At 39.3% G+C, this 23,898-nt stretch overlaps 1 protein-coding gene across 1 annotated transcript in view; it reads left to right on the top strand.

The window, feature by feature from the left end:
- The first annotated feature begins 494 nt into the window (after positions 1–494).
- Positions 495–23,898, top strand: part of LOC146383641 (transmembrane protein 132C) — a 186,481-nt gene continuing 163,077 nt past the window's right edge. Inside the window, exons 1-2 of the mRNA XM_084935022.1 lie at positions 495–929; positions 1,381–1,572. Of these exons, the coding sequence (XP_084791148.1) occupies positions 1,524–1,572 (49 nt within the window). The 5' untranslated portion in view covers positions 495–929; positions 1,381–1,523. The remainder of the gene's footprint in view (positions 930–1,380; positions 1,573–23,898) is intronic.

Here is a 23,898-nt window from a genome sequence, read left to right as displayed (position 1 = left end):
GGTCTGTTTTGCCATAATTAACCAGCTGAACCTGATTTTTTATTTTTAATAAAATGCTTTAAACGTAAACGCGTGCCTCAAGATGTCTTTTCCTGCAAGGCAGTGCACATGACATTGAGCTTTTCATGTATAAATCGGTTTATTCCAAACAGTGTTAAATAATTCCTATCTCCATTCCCCACTGGGACAACTGTAATTAGTGTCTATTCCGCCGTGAGTCACGTGTATATGTTCATTTTCGACCCGGAATCAACAGCGTAATTACCCTGCATCGTGAGGTGCCAAGCTCCTTTCTAATGTGCCAACTTTATTTATTATGATTACTATTATCTTTATTTCCAACGATGTGGGACAGAAAGCACAGTCGTCTCGTGATCTGAGCTTTAGAAAACTGATGGGACTATACTTGCTGACGTGACTCCCGCAAACCCGCTAATTTGCCAATTCAGCCAGGAGTGCGCGTCCCATTCCACCTCCCTCCACCTCCACCCCCTCAGTTTCTGCACCAACACTCTCCGGTCCACAACTACAGGCTACAGAGCGGCAACAGGATCCGCTTCACCACCGCCTTTCTCCCGCGCTCGCTGTCATCTGTGCATGCGTCTTCGCCGTGCGCAAAGTTGCAGGACTATTTGTGAGATAATACAAGTCCTGTACGACACTTAGCCCTCCGCGTGAACTACAAAGGCGATCTGGACCGTTGTAAATCCACCACTATGTGAAATACAACAAGAAGAAAACAGAATGTCTTACAAAGTGTTTGGAATTTTTTTTCGAGGATTGTTTTTTTTGCTGACCTCGTTGATTTAGGGAAAACATTTATATATATACAAATTGCAGCCTGATAAGGAAAAGCCGCTCGAATTTCAAACCACATGCCAACATTGGATGAGACCGCGGCGCCCGGATCTTGTGCAATAAGAGAAATGGTAAGAAGCCACAGAGAAACACCGCATCACTTTCACACACTTGTTCTTATTTCCTTTGATTGACGTTTGCGTTGCTTTATTCGCTGTCTCCCACTCGACAGTTGTTGAAAGAAACGTGTTTATTTTCTAGAAAGATAGTGAGACTCTAAGCTGTTAAAATTATGGCACAAATTCAGCAGAGGTCTGCCAAATATTGAGCATCCTTTGGGTGCTGGGTGCGATTTGTGGCAGACGGTTTGTTTTCACACGTCCCAAAGCACCTGTTTTGTCCTGTGGGTGAAAAAAAAACCTTAAGCTGAAAGAAAAAAGAAGTTGATTAATATAAATTCTCCATTTTGGGAGTGAAAACGAAAAATGCGGACTTTACTTCCCTGCTGTTTGCCCTCTGTCAAATCAGACATGCTCTGTGTTTCACTGGGGTGACGCTCTGTGTTCATGTCTGTGATGGCAGGTGGTTTCGGACGGAATACAACAGTTTTGCTTTAAATGGAGAACTGCTCAGAGGGGATAAATTGTGTGCAAAGTTGTGCTGCTTTCTGCTGAGGGAGCTATCCACCCGGCTTCCACCGAATTACCACGAGTCCGAGGAGAGACATGGGGCCGCTCCGGTGGATGGGACTCACCGCGCTTCTCCTGTGCACAGGTACGACCCCCATGCGAAACCACAGTGAGCACTTGTGTTCATACATCTGAACAAGATTTATGGAACTGAAAGTTAATGGTCATGAAATAAGAGACACTATAAATACATCAACCTTTGCTGAGTGATTTCATTCACCTAATGAAATGCAAATGATGTCCTTTCAGCCAGCAGGACATATATAATTTATGAGACATATAATTAGCTGTAAGCTGTTGTGGCAGAATACAAAATGACGTGTAATATTAACATGAATGAACAATGACAGTTGCCTAGAGAGTGTGTGGGTTTGGTTGTTGGAGCAGGATGCAGTGTGTGAGTGTGGCACTGCAGAGCACCAGGAATAACAACAGGCTGCAGACACAACCCAGCAAAGCAGAAGAGATGCATCTTTTCATTAAGTTTGAGCTGATCTGCTCTTGGAAAAAATAATATATGAGGGTGAATGTGTACTTGTGAGCGACTGCCATTGTGTTCAGGATGCCTAAGTGTATGCATTTTACTGTGAGATGAAGCTTTGTGTGACTTTAAAAATTGCACAGGCTTGTGGAGCAATTCGATTTAAAATGCCAATCCAGGGAAAATCTGTTTAATCCAGAGTGTTTAGATGCTATTTGAAGCTCTATGTTGAATATCCTCTCTTACTTTGCTATAGGTAGAAATCATCTCTAGCCTCAAATACAAAACACTTACTCTGTATTTATGTGTAAATTTATGTGCAGATTTTTGAACGCAGAGAGCTTAAAGTTGGATTCATTAACACACAAACTTAAAAATAATACACTAGTAATTTAACCTCATTATCCAAAGCATTCATTTGCATAAATACACAATGTACCCAAAGACTATATTCAGGTAAATTAGGTTACGTTTAACTTTTAATAGTATGTAATGCTTAAAGAGTCACTTTAAGTTGTTGGACATAGCTAGGTTTTAGTAAAAGTTAAAGTAGGCTACAGTATTGGAGACAAAGTTAAAGGAGGCAAGGGTGAGATGGTCTGGACATGTGCAGAGGAGGGATAGTGGACATTAGTGAAGAAGGCAGGTGGAAAAGAGGAAGACCACAGAGAGGAATGCACTGAAGGTGGACATGCAAAGGGTTGATGTGACAGAGGAGGATGCAAGGGATGGAGTGAGATGGAGGAAGATAATCTACTGTGGCGACCCCTGAAGGAAGCAGCTGAAAGTAGACAGTAGGTTAAAACATGTTACTGAGTCTTCCTGGTTTTTTGTCACCTTCAGAACGAGTCAAATCTTTCTGTTTCAGTTTTAATCCAAGGCAAATCACATCTTTCCTGGAATACAAAAGACATAAGCAGAGGCATTTATATTGTTTTAGGAGAAGAAATATAACTTAGAAGTGCAAATAGTGATAAATATTCATAATGTGACCTAAACTCTTGCTGTAAATATCTCTCAGATCTACTGTATCAAAGCTGCTTTTTTGCTGAACCTACTAGAGCTGTGCGTTTTGGTTAAACTGTGAATTTGCTTTAACAAATCTCTGTGATCATGTAACGGCTTTCCTCATTTGCTCTAATGGACTCCTTTCTAGTGATGATGCCATCTGTGAATTGCTGATTAGAAAAAAAAAAGTTTTTCGTTTTACTGAAAATTGTTTTGGGGGGAAAAAAAAATTTCTTGAGGGAAGTGATTCTCCTCACAAGCTGAAAGCCGCTCCAAAATATGAAGGTATCCAAAGATTGATCCATTTCTCATCAGTTTGGTCAGCCTCTTCAGGTGAAAGTGGAAAGGAAGAAGAAAAAACAGATCCTGTCCTGTCAGTCAACCTCCTGCTGTTCACAGTCTCTGAGGATATTATGTCTCCAGCCACCTGATTGCTTTCACCCAGAGGTTGTCTCTGCGAGACGAGCACACTGACAGGCACATACTGTAGAGCATACCTACACACACTCACATACTGTCAGAGTAGCCATCAGGACATTTGGAAATATCTACAGCCTGGCATGCAGTAGGATGTGGTGCTGGCACTTTTTGCAGATTGGAGCTCTTTGTCAAACAGAAAAAAGTATTGGGGTGAAAAATTACCTTTACAGGGATGTTTTTTTTCCTTCAATTTGTCATATGGCACTACCATTTAAATTGCCTTATTTGCACAATGTACAGTTTTTATTATCACTTACTCATCATAGCACTAAAAAGATACCTAAGTGCCTGGCATAAAGGGCACTATACTAAACGTGGGAGGATTCTCACTTGAAGTTTGCCTGCTCTTTGTATGTGTGTGGGCCTGGCCATAGTCGACGGGGAAATTGGAATGGACAGTTGAAAAGTTACAAAACCAAAACTCATTCAGCATTAATTCAATAATAGCTCACTTCTGCTCTCACTTAAACACAGACACACACAGACACACACACACACACACACACACACACAGACACACACACTTGCCTTTTATATCTTAGCAAGGACATCTAATTGACATAATGCTTTCCCTAGCCGCTTACCCTAACCCTAACCATCAGAAATGAATACCTAACCCTAACCCTCCACATTTTGAGCCTCAAAATGCCTTCGAACTTGTGAGGCCTGGAATTTGGGCCACATAAGGGGCCATTGGTTCCCTCAAGTAATGTAACAGTCGAAATTTTGGTCCTCACAAAGATGTATAAACATGAGCACACACACAAACACACACACAATATTGTGCTGAAACAATAACAGTAGAGTTGATTTACTCATATAAAGTACATAATGCCAGTGTAAACACAGTTTATTTAAGTCTATTCCAGTCTATCATCAAACAATAATGTTAAAATTATATGATTCCGTAAAGATCATCGTCTTTGAAAATGTCACATGCTTTCTTTCAGCATTATTTGTCCATAGCAACAAACAGAATAGTCAAAACACAACAGTCAAGTTAGTCATAAGGATTAGAAATGTTTGATTAAGGTAGGGACTGATAGCGCTTCCAGCTAATAAAAATAGAAGTGTTTCTTGCATCTCTGAGATGATACAGGGAAGCTCCGTCTGAATTGTTCAGAATTTTAAAAAATGACATAGAAATTGTTCACATATTTAAGTGCAACAGTTCTCAATGTAAATAGAGCATGTGGGGGGCTCTGTAGTAGATAATGTTATTAAAATATTTGAGAAAAAATGTAGAAATCTCTGTACACAGGGGACAAGGCTAAAAACCAATATTGAGTGGCCGTGATCTCTGGGCTCCGAAATCACTGAGTGGTCTCAGGTCTTTAAGAAACAATTTCAGTTTGTTGCTATGGGAATACAAGTTACGTTATTACCGTACAAGAAAAAATATGCAAAAAAAATCTTGGAATACCGCTAACTTTTCCTGGCCTTTTTTATTTTTATGAGCTTAATTAAGATGCACTTTCTGATTTCTTTCTGGAAATCGTGGATGACACGTTCTTTGAGCTGATAAGGAGAGCAATCATTGGCTTGTTCAATAATAATATGATGCTACAGAGGTGTATTAGTGGGTAACTTAGGTTCCATTAATGCTGAATGATATATAGATGTTTGTCCTTTTCAGGGGCGGTCTTGAAGACTTTATCAAGGGGACGAGTGCTAAATACCATAAATATAATCCACTGAAAACATTTAATCCATTGTGGAATTAAAAATTTGACAAAGAAAGCTAAAATTTTATAACGAGTAACAACAGGAAGCACTGGGTTCATTGGTTTCTGCGGTTTTCAAACAGAGCTGTTTTGGAACAAGTGCATCAGATTTAAAATGTATGTATCATATATTTTTCAAATAAAACACACACAAAAAAGTGTTTTCAACACTTGATGTCTTTATCTGCTTTATTTATATTTTACTGAGTATCCGAACTATTTGGAAAAAGTTGTTGTACATAAATATTAAACTCACTCGTCTTTTTGTTAGGTACAGTTTGCCCTTGCTTTCAGAACCACCTTAATTCTTTATGGCATAGATTCAACAAGGTTGCTGGAAACATCCTTCAGACATTTTGGCACATATTGATGTGATAGCATCACACAGTTGCTGCAGATTTGTTTGCTTAACATCCATGATGACAATCTCCTGTTCCACCAAATCCCAGTGGTGCTCTGTTGAGATCTGGTGACTTTGGAGGCCATTGGAGTATAATGTACTATTTTTCGTGTTCAAGAATCCAGTTTGAGATGACTTGAGCTTTGTGACATGTTGACACTGTGGTCATAAAGGACATGGTTAGCAAAAATGGTACTCAGGGATCCAGACTGTGCCAAGAAAATATCCCCCACACCACCACCGAGCTGAAGCATTGATAAAAAGCACGATGGATAACTGCTTTCATGCTGTTTACACCAAGCTACTACTGTCTGAATATTGCAGGAGAAATCGATGCTCATTATACCAGGCAACATTTTTTCATCTGGTGGCACCTGGTGTGGTTTTCTGCTGCTGTAGCCCATCTGCTTCAAGTTTTGACGTGTTGTGCACTGAGAGATAATCGTCCACAAACTTTGGTTGTAATGACTGGTTATTTAAGATACCGTATCCTTCCTATTGGCTCGAAGGAGAGAGTGAAACAGGCAGAGAAGACTTCTCTGAGGAAATAATCAGTTTCTGAAATATTCAGCTGGTGGCAATAACCATGCCACACCTTCTTCCACATTCTGATGCTCAGTTTGAACTTAAGCAGGTCCTCAAGACAATGTTTACATGGATAAATGCTTTGAGTTGCAGCCATGTGATTGGCTAATTAGGGGTTAACGAGATCCGCTTTGATAAACAGGTGTTCCTAACAAAGTGCTGGTGACTTCATGTTCCTTTTTTGCCTTCTAGTTTGGCAACAGGCTGGAACCCCTATAAAAGCTTAAAAATGGTTCTTGGGCAAACATAACCTCTGTACTCCTATAAAAGGTTCTAAAAAGTGGAAGGTTTATGTTTGAAAGGTGATCCTTAGTATGTAAAGTTCAAAAGCCCCATTAAGAAACTCTACATGTGCCCCCAGAGGCAAGAGATTATCTCCACATACTGTAGCTCAGTGAGTTTCGATGCTGTTGTCACAATATATTCCATCAGGAATTTTAGTCAGTTCAGCTTCATTGACAGTTGTTGTGATAGCATAATTAGAGTTTGGTGACGTTCAAGCATCAGTTGCTGTTGCCTGCTGCGTCAAATTTCACGGATGCGTTTTTGTTACCCTGATAAATTTTTATCTTCACGTCAGAGGTAATGCTTTTACAGCACCCGCGCCGACTTGCTCAGTCAACGTCTGTATATTCTTTTTTCCACGATTTTGAAATCGCAAATTAAAACTCGTACTGACATCAGCTGATTTAAGCAAACAGTGTCTTCGCCACTTTTGGATGCCAAAGTGTATTTGACAGGGATTAAAGTCATTCTATGGGGTGTTTTTAGAAACAGGCCAAAAGCTGAGTTAAAACTGATTATCTCATGCCACTGTGAAAGAAAGTGAGAGAGGAAGAGCCCAAAGTGACCCTGCACACACATTAAGGCTGTGAAATCTAAACTGGCAACTACCTCCAGGATAGTAAAGTCTCATGGGATATTACTTGTTGGCTCTTAACATCTCCTGGATTAATTCTGGGAGGGAGTTGGCAGGGATGTGTGGTTCTGGGCAGTGATTTTACTTAAAGAAACAGCAGAGGCCTGTGGAATTAGCTGACTTTGTCGAAAAGTCTTATATAAAATAACCTCTCGTCTTTTCTTCTCCGTTTTCTCCTGTTTTCCCTCTAATGGGTTCTAAGTGCTATAATGGCGATAACCATAAAACAAAAACGTAGGTACTTTTTACTGAAGGGTTTTGTCCAGGAAGGAAAATATTGAACGAGTCTTATTGAGGGTCTTTCCTGGGGCAAAGTCAACATTTACCACACTGAAAAAAGACAGACTGCATTGTTTCTAAAGCTATAAGTCAAAGGAGAAACATAGTTATTAATAATTTGATAAATCCATTTAAAAAAAGAAAAAGTACAGTGAATGAAATGTTGCATTGTAAGTTGATGGATGGAGCTTGGGTTATCCTGCGTGGCACTGTAGTTACACGAGGCTCCAGAGAGGAGCAGCAGGAAATGTTACACCAGGGAGCCATATGTCATTTTGTATGGATCATAACACAGAGACAAAAGTCATAAAATGAAAAGAGATGTAGAGTTATGTTGAGAACAAATTGTAAGACAAACCATCCAAATTTGTATGCTTCAAAAAGCTTCTGCGCACCATCGTCTCGAATAAAGCAAATTGAATTTTATACGAATCCTTCAGAGAGCAGCAGAAAGGAATGCTACAGGAGGGAGCCATAAGTCATGATATAAGTTTTATATGGATTACAGCACAGGGATGCTAGTCACAAGATGAGAAGTATGGTAAAGGCTTGTTGCATATTTTTATCATGAAAAGATGGAATTTTTATTTTTTATTATTTTATTTTTTTAGCTCTAAACATAACCGGTGCAGTAAAAAGGAAAAAAACAATCAGCTTATGACCACTCTTTGCTAAGGTATGCTTATGCACAATCTTTTTAAGGTACTTGGCAGGTAGGCTGTTCCCGACATCGTAGAGGACTTGTCACAGTTCGTCTGTGGATTTAGGCTGTCGCTCAGTTGCTTCCATCTCCTCATGTAAACCCAGACAGACTCAGTGATGTTGAGATCAGGGCTCTGTGGGGGCCACACCATCTGTTCCAGGACTTCTTGTTCTTCCTGCCGCTGAAAAATATTTTTTTATGACTTAGGCTGTATGATTGGGGTTGTTTTTCTGGTGTTGCAGAATGGGTGGGACCAAGTAAACATGTAAATGTGCGCCAGTGCTACTCTAATGGGAAAGTAGTAAATTATGATATAAATGATTAACCATACTATAACACTTAAGCTGCATTGCTCTTGCTTTGCTTTCATCGACATACATTTTGGGTCACGATGTTCAGATAAATGCAAGTCTTAAACTTCCTTTAGCTTTGTTTTAACCTCTGCCAGTTTCTAGGAAAACTTTTGAGTTTTTAAACTTTTTGCGTGTTTTTTTCCCCTTGTGTTTTCTGCCTGTCACATTGCACCATGGCACAATATACAAATATTTTTACGAGGAAAATTATTCAAAGATATCACAAATGACAAGTTTGAATTCAGTTTGTGCTCTGTTTACTTTACCTTCGCTCACTGAATGGTTAGTTTTGGGTGCCAAAACTTCTTGGTTAGGTTTAGGAAAAGATGCACATTGAACAGTCACTCTTAAAGTACAGATATCCAGGAATACCTTGTGTATGTCCCTGCAGCAACTATGACAGATTGGCAGTATCTGATGCTCTAGAATAGGCTGACATTTTGTAAGAAACACAACTGAATATTCACTTGCAATGATTTTTCCAGAATAGAAGGTCCTAAGATTTTGTACCACATGCAAGTCATAGGGTTCACAGGGACATCCAAAGTGCAGGACTGAATAATCATCAGAGTCAAATCTTCAAATTCTGAAGGCTTGTGGTCCTGGATATGAATCCACCTGCTGGCCGGTGTCTTTCTGTGTGAGATTTTAAAGTTCTTTCTCTGCCTGTGTGGGCTCTCTTTAGGTCTCTGGATTCCTCTCACGGTCCAAAGAAATGCTTCACAAGGTCAACTGGTGATTCTAAATTGGCCGTAGGTGTGAATGCGTCTCCGTGATAGCCCTGTGACTGGCTGGTGACTTGTTCAGGGTGTACCCCACTTTTTGCTCTAAGACAGGCCCAAGCCTAGAAGAAAACAGTTGGCTCCTTTGCTTATGATAGTTTAAAAAATGTATTATGGTTGCATAATAAAGTATGTAGCGTTCTATCCAAAACCATAGTTACATGTTTCAATGGTAGAGCAAAGCTCCCAAATCTAAAAAAAAGTGCATGTGGAAACATAATCATAAAAAACCACATCTACTCTTTAACTGTTAAAAAATTGTGTGGACCAAACAATGTTTCTATGCATTACAGGCAAATTATTGTTTACCATTTTCCCCAACATTTCCACACATTATATTTATTGCTTATTTAGGCTGTTTTGATGGCCGTCTCCTGACAGTTAAAACCATAGACACTTTAATGTTCTCTTTATCGAAATTCTTGTTTTTCCTTGTTTTCTTCACATCTTACATGCTACTTTAACAAATAATTCACTTATTTCTATCAAAGTATATGCCTACTGTAACCTAAATCCCTTGGCTTTTTTGAACTTTTTCTCCTCCTCCTCCTCATCATAACACTCCGTAGAACTATCCTCACTTGCCGGCTCCATCGCAGTGCTGCCTGAAAATGATTTCCTCCTTTTCATCACTGGAGTCTGTGTCTGAAGAGCATGCGGGGATTACTCTCATCCTTTCTTTTGTCGAATAATGTGCTAACAGTGATGGCCTGCAGGAAAATATATGGCGCTGTCATCGTTTGCACAGAGTACCTGAGCATGATGTTAACATGTCTTTTTATTGCTGAATAACACGTGCTGACCAAGAAGAAAAAAAATGTTTTCAAACCTGAGTTTCATGAATTTAATTGCATTGCTTTAACCTTTATGGCTGGACTCAAACACAGGAGCTTATTGCTGTGAGGCGGCAGTGCTAAACACTGCCGTACCACCCCAGTTTACGTCTCCTGGTTTTTGCACTCTAGGTGACCTGAGCTCTCATATTCTGTCATAGAAACGTACTAAAACTTGTGCCCAAACTTATTAAAAACAACAATTCAGGGTTTAATGCAATGCTTGTATATTTTCTTAGTTATGAATTGAAGATATGTGTTACATAGACTGTAAGGTAAATATTAATCAGAACATAGATTAAACACAAGGTTTGTGCCTTTTTTCACGTTATGCTGTGCGCCACGTTATTGTTTACATGAGATGAATTGCAGAATGGCAGACAGAGACAAAATACTGTTAATCTGACTATCTTCAGGTTTTACACGCTTACATATACACACGCAGTTACTGTCCCTCCATTTAGAAAGGCAGAGGCGTCACGGGATACTGTTTGTCCGTGATTTGAACCGGGGGAATAAATTGTGGCAGGATCAGCCTGATATTATTTGTATCCCGCTGTAACCTTACTGTATAAAGAGCTAACATCTCCAAAATGTCAGGAGTAGTTCGTCATTACAACAAGTGTTTGTGAACTAAAAATCAACAATGTGGGATACTGTTTGTCCGTGATTTGAACAGCCCAGCGGTTCTCCCGACAAAGGGAAAACCAATTCTGCAGGGGAGACCTACCTCGGCACTTGTGCAGGTGAAACCAAAGGGAACATATGCTTCACCATATTTTCTAGTCTTTGGCTTAGAATGAAGTTGGTTTGGAAACATATTCAGCTATGCTTCATCTCCTGCTTTGCGTTTGTGTAGGTGCCCGTGCTAGCAGTGTTCAAGCGTTTTGTTTTGTTTTTCCCCCTTTTCATCCCGCGCCCCCCCCCCTGCCATGGCTCTGCGCCCCCCCTAGGGGGCGGGCCCCACACTTTGGGAAGGTCTGTATTAGGCAATGAATGACTTTTCATTTAGGGAGTTTTAGTAACATCATATTTAGGTTGTTCTTGTCATGTGGCGCATGCTGTATAAGATTTTGACACATTTATAGTAACTATAGCTGCTGCTTAAGAAAAGAAAGTTATAACAGCATCAGGCTAAGGATGCTGTAATTGAAATTGATATTGACTTTTTTTCCCTTTAGTTAGCTAAAGGCATTAGCTAATATCATTAGCTGTGCATGCTAAGTGATTGACGAGAATTGGCTTTGCTTTTGCATGGTGACTTTACAGTACAGTGACTTTCCATCACATTTCTCTGTGCTGAGAATTAAAGCTACAGGAGTATTGGTGACTCTTGTTTTTCCAGACTTGTGTCCACTGTAATTGCTCATTTAGTTGTATTTTCTCATTAGAACTTGTACAGTAATGACAGAGAATTGTGTTGTTCTCCTGACCTGATGCTCAGTCTTGCCTGACCCTATCCTGCAACAACAGCAGAAATAGCAGAAAAAGTGTTTTTCTTAAGCAATATATTTTGGAATTAGGAATAGGATTTGACAAAACAGTTTTTTAAGGTTACATTGTAGGTGCTAAGTTTTATAAATAATTTAGCTTAATTATTTGCAGATGGTAAGTGGTAAACTATATTTTAGAATCTACTAATTACAACTAACACATTACTTAATATTACATATAAGTAATTTAATTATTGTAGAAGATCATTATGGAACTGTTAAAAAATGAATTTTGGATAATGTGTTGTTTTCGTTACGCAATAAAGAAGAAATGAAAAACCGAGGGCCCGCTGTTAAACAGATTGAACGGGTCATTGCCTATATTTTAAATTTGACCTCACAGTTGGCTAGAATAAAATAAAAAAACAAATTTTAATGAATTAATTATTGTAATAGTAAAACAGTCAAAGTTTACCATCTTGCCCACGTCTGCCTCCACTTCTGCAGCCGCTCTCTCATCCACCGTGCACACTGCTCTGCCAGATGTTTAATTTATGCCACTGCGGTTGTGTCTGTTTGCAGAGGCATTTGCCTATTTCTCTCATGTAGTCCTCCAAAATCCCACCTATATGGTGCTCAGTGTGAATGATGCTGTGCGTTGGCCGAATGCTGATTTGTTTACAAGTGGGCTGGAATAGAGAGGGGAGCGACAGCAGAGTTCATCACAAACACAAAAAATGATCAAAGATCAGAAAATGTAATATGAAAAGTACAGACGATAGCTGCAGTGGACACTGCCTATTGTTTTTAACACTTAATTTCAGTTAGTTCTTTGCATGTTATGAATTTTGCTCTTCTTTTTGCTGATGCTGATGGAACAATAAGCCCACACACTGATCGTCCCATATATTTTTGACACTTCACCCGCAGTCTCACCACTGCTGAACCCCATCAGTCTGATGCCCTTCTCAGCTTTGTTCCTCAGGCCCTAAACACTTCCAATTTGGCTGCTCTAGGTTTCACTCTTACACTCTCACATGAGTTTTAGACCATCAAATAAGTTTTAACATTAAAGGTGAAGATAACACAAACAAATACAAGATGCAGTTTCTAAATGATGATTTCATTCATTAAGGAGAAAAGGCTATTTAAACCCACCTGGCCCTGTCTGAAAAGGTAATTACCCCCTAACCCGAATATTTGGTTGTGCTACCCTTGGCGATAAGAAATGCAATCAAGCTTTTTGCAGTAATTGGCAATGAGTCTTTCACATCGCTGTGGAGGAATTTGCACAATTGTTGTAATTCAGCCACATTGGGGATGGGGGGAGGGGGGTGTTTGAGTATGAGCAGTGTGTTTAAGCTCATGCTAACGCATCTCAATCTGATTTAAATCTGGACTTTGATTAAGTCACTGGAAAGCCTCCATTCTGTTTTTTTTTTTTTTTTTGTTTGTTTGTTTGTTTATGTCTTGGATCACTGTTCTGCTGCATAAGCCAAGTGCACTTGAGCTTCAGGACACAAACTGGTGACATTCTCCTTCAGGATTTTCTGGTGGAGAGCAGAATTCATGGTTCCATCAACGGTGGCAAGTTGTCCAGGTCCTTAAATAACAAAGCAAATCCAGGCCATCACACTACCGCCACCATGTTTGACTGCTGGTGTGATGTTCTTTTTATGAAATGCTGTGTTAGTTTTTCACCAGATGTAATAATGCAACAAGCGTGGCAGTAATCAGGCCTGGGTGTGGTTAATCACAGTTAAATCATGATTTAATTACTTTTTGATATAGGGCCAGGTATTTTCACTCAAATACATGACATCTTAATTTAAAACTTGTGTTACTCGGGTTATCTTTGTGCGATATGAAAATTTGCTTGGTAATCTGAAATCAGTGTGACAAATATGCAAAAGAAAAAGAAATCAGGAAGAGAGGAAAGGTAGCTCTCACTTATGTCATAGCATATATCAAAATGTAAACAACACGCATTGCTAGGCAACCAGGCATGCTGCAAATGTTGAGCGCAGCATTTTACATTGATGTGTATTGGACGGAATCGGCCATATTTTTTTTATCCCATGTACCCCAAGAATAAAACAACTTAAGGAAAAGTCGATGGGGTTTTAATTTTAACAAAGTCACATGATTTTTAAAAGAGTCTTTTTTGGCAGTTCTAAAAATCGAGGCTCCAGAAAACATGTCATAAAGGGATTTTACTCCTCTGTGATTAACTCCACTCTTGCAGCATTGTCGTCTCCTTTTCCAGAATTCCACAGAAAATTCGTTGAAGAAAAAAATGGATGTGAAAAAATTTCTCTCTTTTCCCACAGGTTTCTCTTTACTAATGGGATGAAACACAGCAAAGATGAAAGGGAGAATAATCGATATATGACAGCGTAATGATGAAATGCTTCCCTGCTTCCCCTCTTCACTCTTAGTGTTTGGAGGATTGGGATTACACCATGCCTAACCAAAGCATGAAGATCTGTGCTGATTCACCTCGACACACATAATCACACACAGATGCGTGTGCACAGAATCATTAAAGATTTTGTGTCACATTGTAGCTGTGCACTGTAAACACACACACAGGCACACACAGCCTCATCTCCTTGGGCAAACAACTTCACAGCCATCCAACTAGGAAAAGATCGCACTCTGCGGGAGGTCTAGAGACAATTAGCATAACTAACAGAACACTCGGCACACACACAGCAAATCAGAAGGAAATGGGAATGAACCTACCCACTCGGAGCATTGAAAGAATTTTAACAGCATTTTTGGCACCTCCTGCAAGACAGATTGACAGCGAGAGATCACATATTTATCTCACTTCACCAGCTTTGGTCCCATAAGACAATGGAGGTACAGTACGTGCTTTCCTCTCTTGCAAGTCTGTCGCCTGGGTTTCATCCCCCCCACTGAGATGTCCTCACACTGCATCACTTGCCAGAAGAGTAGTGCAATAAGTTGTCAGAGAAAGCCAATAACCGCTTTTTCTTTTCTTGTATTCTTGAAGATGGTTATATCATTTTTGCCAGTTTTTGTGTGTGTCAATGCGGCAAATATGGAGGTAGAGGAAGAGGGGGTATTACGTGCCTAGGTCAGAAAAGGAAGCAATTCCCTGTGTTATTTTTCTTCTTCTTCTACTTCTATTAGTGTGGAAACAGTGCGGACGTGTGGCAACGTCAAAAGATTTTTCCTCTTAAGTCCCAACGCAGTTCATCTTTCGAAGTCTCCTTTCGTCTTGTCTGTCTGCTGCCTGTTTTCATGCTCATTATTGGCTGCTTCACCTGAGTGTCAGTCTGCGGTGAAGAGCTGATCCTCATTATTTAATTTACCGCCCAGTTCATTAAACGTTAAGAGACAGAAAAATAACCACTGGAAAAGTTCAGCCTCAGCACAAAAAACACAAAATACAAAAAAAGAAAGAAAGAAAGAGGAAGTGGAGGCAAATTTTAATTTCCAACTTGATAGACACTACAGAATTGAAACCTAAGGGCAAACTATTCCACACCTTTAGGAATGTGGTTCCCAAACCGGGACTCAATTCCCTTACCAATTTTCAGCAACACTGCCTCAAGAGAGGTAAACATTACTGAGAGCCCTAGCCAATAAAAAAAATGTATTAGCAATAGGACTTCCATCTTCCCAAACCTATATCTGTATAAGTGCTAATAGTTTGATCCAGTAAGCAAAGGGGAGCTCAGAACACTTCAACCATAGTGATGAATAGATTTAAATAGTCTGGCACTTTTCAGACTTAATAATTGGGTACTATTTGCTTCAGATTATCAGAAATGTGCACTAGTGCATGTAACTTCTGATAGCCAATGCCAACTCAAGCACAGATACGGTGCATTTTATATGTTAATGTGGTAACTATGCACAGTTAATTGTGTCAAGACGGTTCTTCAGTATTACTTTGTGCGGGAACAAAGTATAAGGTCAGAAACAGTTTTATATAGTACCAAGGTTTGGATTTCAGTAGCTGCATCTATGTGTATCTGTGTTTCACTTGGCTGGCTGATACATTGGCCAGGAGAATGAGACACAGATATTGATCGATTTGTGGGCTTCGGGCCAGACCTGGGCTCAGAATTGTGAGCAGCCTTAAAAACTGTTATTGGTCAATTTCTTGTTAATGTTAAATGTGCTGATGGCCAATTGGTAGGCCCTATTAGGTCAGAAAATTGCAGTCTGTGCAACAGTGGAGCAGATGCCATCATGAAATGAGAAAAATCTGTTTTTGAGCAGAACGGTGTGTGTGTGTGTGTGTGTGTGTGTGTGTGTGTGTGTGTGTGTGTGTGTGTGTGTGTGTGTGTGTTTGTGTGTGTGTGTGTGTGTGTGTGTAATAGCAACGCTGACATACACATGTCTGCCTCCCAATTTCGGTGTAGCCTTCCAAAGAATGAATCTGATTTGCAATAATCAGATATGTTGATAAGCACATATGGCCCTTATTTATTTTATCCCCCCATGTATTCTCTTCCTCTCGTCCTCCTCATGCATCCTGTGCTCAACCCTCCTTTCCCTGCTTACTAGATTTCCCCACCACCTTCACATCTTACTCTGAGTCCTCTTATCCTCTGTGGCCTTTTCCCGCTTCATTGATGTTTTCTCTTTTCCTCACATGAAATAACATGTGCAAATTAAAGTGAAAGATTAAACAGCAAGATTTGTGATTTTCCTCAATGCACTGGAATATTTAAGACTGTTAGGACTGCAACTGTAATTTCAAGGAAAAAACAATTAAAAGACCCCCCCCAAAAAACAGGGGTAAAGACATTAAATGAAGTTCAGCATTTTGGTAAATAACTCTTAATTTTTACTCTGTTTCTTGTGTGTCTATTTTATATAAGAAGCTCCAGCAAGCAGCTAGTTAAGGTAGGATCAGGACTGGAAACAGGAAAAATGGCACATCTTGAAGCCAGTTACTAGTGAGCCCCTTGCTCCCTTATTTGAAACAAATAACCCACTTTGGTGTTGCATGGGTTATATGTACAGCCTTCATCACTGTCAGGTTGTTAAACCACCAAGACCCACCAGGAATACAAGTTTAGTGTGCTAAAGGTTGCCTATTTCAGACAAAGACAGGCTAACCTTCTACCCCAACCTGGGCTCATGGCAGTTCCTGATATAGTAACAAGCTTTAATCTGTTTATTTGTGTTGCTGGACGGGAATTTTCTAACATTGTTTTGGTCTGCAACACAAAATTTTCCAGCATTATTTTATTTTTTGAACTCCAACATTCATCAGTTCCTTTCATATGTACCGATCAAAAGGAAGAGAAAAAAAAGTAATCATGTAAGTCAGGATGGCTATCACACCAGAGACCCACGTTTGAGTCAGACACATTATTCTTTGTAATATGTTATTATTTACAAATATGTTACTTGGTTAGGTGTATAATTATACGAGGATAGGCATTCAAACTGAAATAAAAAATATGGTTTGGGTCCAAATGCAACAGTTGGCTTTAAAACTTTGTTTTTCTTGTTGCCATGGTGATACCCGCCCTACTATCGGCATAAAAGGTACGTACATAAAATATTTGCATTAATCACAATTGCTTTCATTAAAAATCCCTGATTTTTTGTGACAATATCATGAGCTTCCATGAGACTGGGTTGTTCACCCTGAAGTCAGTCTTAATGCTAAGCAGAGATGACTGCCTGCTGACTACATCTTCAACTTTTTTTTAACATGATTCACAAGGATAATGCCAGTTCTGTCATTTAGCTCTGTGAATTAAAAGTAAATAATAATTTACACCAGGTAAATACTAAACCACTGCATTAGCTTCAATGAAGAGATAAATAAAGAGTTATTGTCAATGCACTGACCCCTTAATATTCGACCTGTTTATTTAATATACGTCATCTTTGGTACTATAATATTAGGAAAATGTCATATAGACATTATAAAATGATCACAGATGTTTGCTGGGTTGAGTCCTTGTCTTACAGGATCTGTAGACTTGTACATCTTGCTTTAGTACTGTAATCCATGCTCAGACCATTTACCCACGTTTTCACTTTGTCCATTGTGCATCCACCAGGCCGTCTCCATGAATTCATTACCTTTACCAATTTACTCAATTTAGAATGTAATTACCAAAGGTAACCAGACCAACTAACATGCATTCTCACCAGAATCAAAGAAGAATAGCCAATCCACCACCTGCTCTGTATGGCTACAATGGCTCCATTGACAGACAAAGTGAAGAAGACAGAACTTGTTTCATTGATATTGCAATTTCCTTCCTGTGTGCCTTCAGTAAAAATAGACCAAGTTATCTCTTTCTGAGGCCTCTGACTCATCTGGATGCTGTGCTAGCATTTGTCAACAAACAGATTTGAGGGCTTTGGAAAATTGGTTGATCAGATTAGCCTACATATCTGATCAGAGGCCATAATGTGCATTTCTATTGCTTTAATCTATGCTTAGCGTGTGCCTGCACCCTATCCAAGGCCATAACAGTGATTTAATGATGCCTCTTATTTAGTCGTCTTGTCCCCATTTTTCACAAGAGTGATACACAGTGCTGCTCTGAGCATGCCCAGGGCCAGATCTGGGCACAGTGCTTCAGTAATAGAGGATAAATCAATTCCTAAAATGTCCATCAGAGGGAGAAGAAAAGTATCCAAAGCTGAAGGATTCAGAGACGTGAAATCCCCTTTGTTTCACTGTGGGTATGAAGCTGAGTATCTGAGCCCTATGTGGGCTCTTGGTACCAGTCTTGGATCTCTTTGGTGGCAGCATTTTCTAGCAGGTAATCAGGAATCTTTGGGTCAGTGAGTGTAATCTCCATAAATACAGTAAAGGCGCACTCCTCATTTTCCAAAGATGTGGAAGGACACGTGGCACTTCTATTTAAGGTAACGGATGAGGTAAATATCTGGAGTGACATGGTCCGCTCAAGTCTTAACACCGAGGGCCTGAGGTGCGATTTCTATCTGCACTTTAATTTTCTTTAGCTTCTCGTCCTGTTTTAGTCCCCTGTGGTTTTCTTTGCTTGATGGTCTCCAGGGAGATTCAGTGACCGATGTTGACTTTTGCTTTAAATAATTCCATATAAAATAGGTGTATCATCATCCTTTTATAATCTTTGTGGAAACCTTTGTGTTTTCTCGAATGTAACATTTTGCCAAGCCAAGATTCGACTGACAACTTGGCATCTGTCTAATTGCTTGTGTCATGAATGTTTTTGGGAAAAGAAGCATCCTCCGGAGCCAGAAAATGTTGAGAAATCCTAAAATACATTTACACTCAGTACTCAGCACAGTACGCAATACGATTGTTAGCCTGGCAGGAAGATGTTGTACACTAGGCGTGTATTGTGTAGGATCAGGATTTCCATGTAGTGACTGCCTGTCCTACACGATTATCTGCAACAGCAGATGTGTAGCCTTTGTTTAAACAACCGTCTGTCAGTTTGCTTAAACAATCTGTTCGAAAAGACAGACGTCAGTGAAAAAGAAAGATATCAGTGAAACATACAGTATAGATCACATTGCAGAGGTTGTTTAAAGTGGAAGGACTGTTATAAGTCATCAAGTGTGGTTGCAGTGATTTTTTTCAGTATTGATTAGGTGTATTTTTAGAATCTCCTCCCCTCAAAGGTGTCCTATTGCAACCTGCAGTTATAAGGTTGAGCAAACTCTAGAGAGTACAGTACCGGTAAATACTTCAAATGCACTCGCATTTTGCGTCCAAACTTTTGACTGGAGTTATAAAGGCTTGTAAATTGCGTGCTGCAACGATCATCTTTAGATTGTTACTCGGGTTACCTGGGAAAAGGATGATAAGATCTTAAGATCTTATTCAAGTAGTTCTGGTATCTTAAATAAAAAGAACAAAAATGGAAAGTTAAGGTTAAGAATTGTCTCAGAGGACAGTTAAAGTGAAAAGTCGGGTGCGTTTGAGGAAGTAATGCTGTCAAGAGCTTGTGCCCTTTACACAGTTTATGATTCTGACCTCTTCTTATTCATGTTGAAGGACAGGCAGTCAATGAATAAAACAGTCATGCAACAATGGCTGAAGCTTGTTGAATGCGACCACTGAAAAAAGGGTTAATTAGAAAGCTGACTGGGTACAGTTTGTTCTTTAGCCTCTTGCCACACTAGCACACAGCTTATGATGTCCCGCCCCCTGGTTACTGCTACAAGGCTGTGGCAGGAAGTAGCGGCCTGCTTCGAAGATGGCATACCTTGTCCAGCAGCTCATTATGAAGGTTCATTTGTAGATGATTTCTTTCCTTTAGCTCTATTTGGCAAAAGAAGGCGCAAACAACAGTTGCTTTGACATCTGTGTGCCGTACAAATTAAAGAAAGCTGTGCTAAACAACGGAGCATTGCTTATGATCTAAAGCAGATGCTGCATGCCATTGTGGCAAACCCTTCTAGAGACAGGTATGTTGCCTCTATAAGGTAAAATAAAAGGTAGTGAAGCATAAAAAACAGGAAGGAGCTGAAGCTACAAGTAAAGATGTGAGAAGGTAAAAAAAAACCAAAACAAAATATGCATCACCTTTTCTGAAGAATCTTGGCACTGAAAAACTGCATTTTGATTACTTGAAGGTTTTTCATTAAACACTTCAAAACCCGTTTGCTGCTTCTTCGCTCTTCTAAAGTGTGTTCTTGGATAACATGATGTAAACTTTTATCTTGAGATTCTTATGTTGGATTTCCTCCAGCCTATAAAACGAAATACCGCCACGTCCATCATGACGCCGTACAGGCCGTACAGACGCTCTTTCATATGTAGATATGATTAAATTATGCCACGGGGAACTCACTGGATTGCATTTACATTTAGAAATGTTTTTGTGCTCCATCCCCCCCCCGAACCCACTTAAGGCGGGTACTACAATCACAGGATTGTGATGACCTAACATTTCCTGGCTGGTTTTCTACCAGCGCAGCACTGCATGCTTACAAAGTCTTGTCTGCTCATCAAAGCTAAGAAATGGCACCATGCTGCTTTTAAATTTATGGCTCACTTTGCTATATTAAACACTCTCATAGTTTTGTAATGGGTCTGGCTGGTTAATTAAGTGGGTCAGAAAGGAGATCAAAGAACTATGGTAGACAGTCAGTATTTTGGGCCACATCAGCTGTGTAGAGTCAGAATACCATTTTTGTAGGTGGGTCACTTCATTGATCTTTTTGAGAAAATCAGAATGCTTTTTAGTTTAGAAGCAATCAACTCATCCTCAAACTGATTGTTTTGAATTTAAATTTGATGAATGGGATTTAATTGTGAAATTAACAGATTCACAGGCAAAAAGCTTTACTTTGTGGATTCAGAGCAATAGTCATTACATCACAGTTTCTATTTGTTTAAACTGTTTTTGCTGAAATTGCCTATGAATGGATCGACAGGGCGACTGACTGTTTTAAGTTAGCTTGTTTAAAGAATACAGTGGATCTAATCGTGAGAAAAAAAGATTAGAGAGGTAGCCATCAATCACGAGCCCCCGTTTTTCCTGCTGTCAAACTTCCTCTGCACCAACACCACCCCCGACTGCAATTTTATAGGGGAAAAAAGGAACACTTTATCTTTCCAGCTGTCAGAGGAATGATCGGCTAGCTGATTATGATGTTAGTGATGCAGTATGCAACACTAACATCATGCAGTAAGAGGTAAGTTTACTGTTAAACATTTACGGATGAATAAGCTGCCGCACTCCCTGCAGTGCTTCCAGCATCCAAAACATGCAGGATGAGGTGTGTACATGAATATTAGCATCACAAATTGACACTGTATTTCCATTTGCCTGAAGCTTTTCTTTCATAATGATTTTTTTTTTTCAGTTTTATTTTCCTGATTTGATAGTGCGCTGAAGAATAATAGTGGTAGAAATAAAAGGGAGGACTGAGGGCTTATCTAGCTCTGCAGGTGAGGTATTACAGGCTTCTCAATGGGAATCAGACTTATGGTGTGAAGTATAAGCTCCTGCACTGCGCACAGAATTCTGTACATAATCCCAATGCACTTTCCCATAACTGGGAGCAGGGACAAAAATGAAGGGCACACAGTTCTGTTGGTAGTATGACGCTGACAAGCAGACACTGAGAGGGGGCATAAGTGCTTGTCGAGCTTTGTGCGGCTGTGATGCTACTGTGGCGCAGCATAGCCAGGGAGCTTCAAATTTTCAGTTGAATGTAAAGGATGTTTTTCCCCTTTTCTTCCTCATACAAAAGGAAACGCATACAATGATGGGTTGATGATGTTATTAAAGGACAAAGGGCTTTGCAAGCCTAATTTTACTTTACAAAGATATTAGTTTAATGCGGCTTAAACTACTAAATATAATGTAATCATCAAACAAGCTTATTATGTATTATTAGTGATATAATACTTTTGGATGGGTCATCCTTCAAAGCTATGTATGAAAGGAAAATTAATGTATTTTCATCTAATTTTCATTATGTATACTGATCTATTTTGGTGCACCGCAGTGTTGTTTGGCTTGGCTAATCAAAAATCAGTCCCAAACTTGTGTTATGTACTCATCTATTTTCATGCACATTGTGATAAAATGAGACAGTGTATCTGGACCACTGAATATTCAGTGAGTCTTTGTAGACTAATTATAATGTGTGTCTTCATAAACTTGGGGACTACATGCGGTGACTGAATAAGGCAGAGCAGAAAATAAATTGATTTCTTGCTTTGATGCAGCTGTGTTGTGTGCACAAGTGTCTGATGAGGGGCTGCGTGAAATAAGAGAATCTTATTCTATATTTCTTTTGTATGGTAATGTAGGTACAATGCATCGCATTGTCCTTGCCTCAGCACAAAGATTGCTGAGAATCTATTCTGGGCTGTGATCGAATTAATGGAACACTTTATTGGTACAGGTCATGTTTGTGGTGTTGCAGAATTGTAATGAAGAAGAATGTTGTGGGATGTGGGAAGAGGAGGAACATTAAAATGCCCCCCGGCAGGTTCTGAATGGGAAATGAGTCCATCATCGGACAAGGTCACACAAAAAGAAAAAAGTGATGATCAATGGGTGTTTGGGTGTGTTTGCGCAAAGGGTTGCTCATTATGAGAAGCATATGGATACAAATATCAAAACATCAAGATTTATACAGTACAAATCAAAATGTCCACTAATATAAACAAATGTGCTTAGTAGCTATTTAAACATCCAGACATTTTGCCTGGATTTATGCACACAATTACATACACTGTAAAAAAAACAAAATAATTGCGAAAACTTAAAAACTCAAGGCAACCCACTGCATTTACGTTTTTAGGTTCTGATGGATAACTTATAATTTCAAGTTTAGGAGAAAAGTTGCTTCAACTAATGTTTTTGTGTTTACAAGATTAATAACTGTGCTTTTTCTTAACTCATATTTTATTGTTTTAGCAATGTATTTCCTAAAGTTTACACAAGGTATTAGTTTTAATTTTGGCAACATATTTCCTAAAGTTTACACAACATATTTTTTTTGTTTTGCCAATCAATTTCCTAAAGTCTAGAAAAAGTATCCTTTATAGTTTTCATAAGGTGCTCCCTGTTTTATTAATGAATGTTTACACAATGTTGATTTTCAAATAACTTTATTGTGTTCAAACACAACTGCACCACTGACAATGCTTTGAGATCAGCCATTTTTAACATACTGACAACATTCAGCCACAAATAAAGTCCTTTTCCAAAAACAAAAAAAAAGTCAATTTTTTGTAATAAATGTTACTCATCCAATTTTAAAGGTGTGGTATTGTCAGTCAGAATATCAAACCTATCTTGATTAATAGTCACTAACAAACAGATCAAAACATCAGATGGCAGGATATGAACTCTTCTATCTGGTTTCCATACAGCAAACAAATGTGTACTTGAGTTCTTTGGGAAACTCCATGTTGAGCCCATAAAGTAGGCCAAACAGGAAGGCAAAGGCAGTGGGAAGGTCTGGCAGATCATCAAGAATAATGTCCTCTTCCAAAACAATGGCAGTGTTGACCCCTGTGGACTGCAAGTTGGGTCCCACGCAGTCCTCCAGAACAGTGAGGATGCCCACCGTAACACCTCGGGTTGCCCTCTCAACTGGATCTGTATCCTATTCAAAATTAGCAACAGTACATATAAGTCTCTGTAAACCAAAACTGAAGATTGAGTAGATTTGCATACTCACCAGACATGTTAAGAAGAGTTTGGTCTCGTCGTCGCGAACAAATATCAGCAACCCTTCCAAACTGATGGTTCGTCAATGCTGGACTATGTTTGAGACCTAAAACAAGGAAATCAAATAAGACTCAGTCTCATTTATAAACCTACCATTTTGTTTTAAAAACGCATTAAGTGTTGTTACTAAAAATACAGCCTTAAGAAATAAGATGTTAAAATTAATTCAATTCAATTCAATTCAATTTTATTTATATAGCGCCAAATCACAACAAAAGTCGCCTC

The sequence above is a fragment of the Perissodus microlepis genome, chromosome 7 (genome assembly GCF_051167445.1).
Source record: "Perissodus microlepis isolate ML-2025 ecotype Zambia chromosome 7, ASM5116744v1, whole genome shotgun sequence".
NCBI lineage: Eukaryota > Metazoa > Chordata > Actinopteri > Cichliformes > Cichlidae > Perissodus > Perissodus microlepis.
The sequence above is the reverse complement of the archived record's forward strand: the minus strand, read 5'-3'. Positions and strand labels throughout refer to the sequence as shown.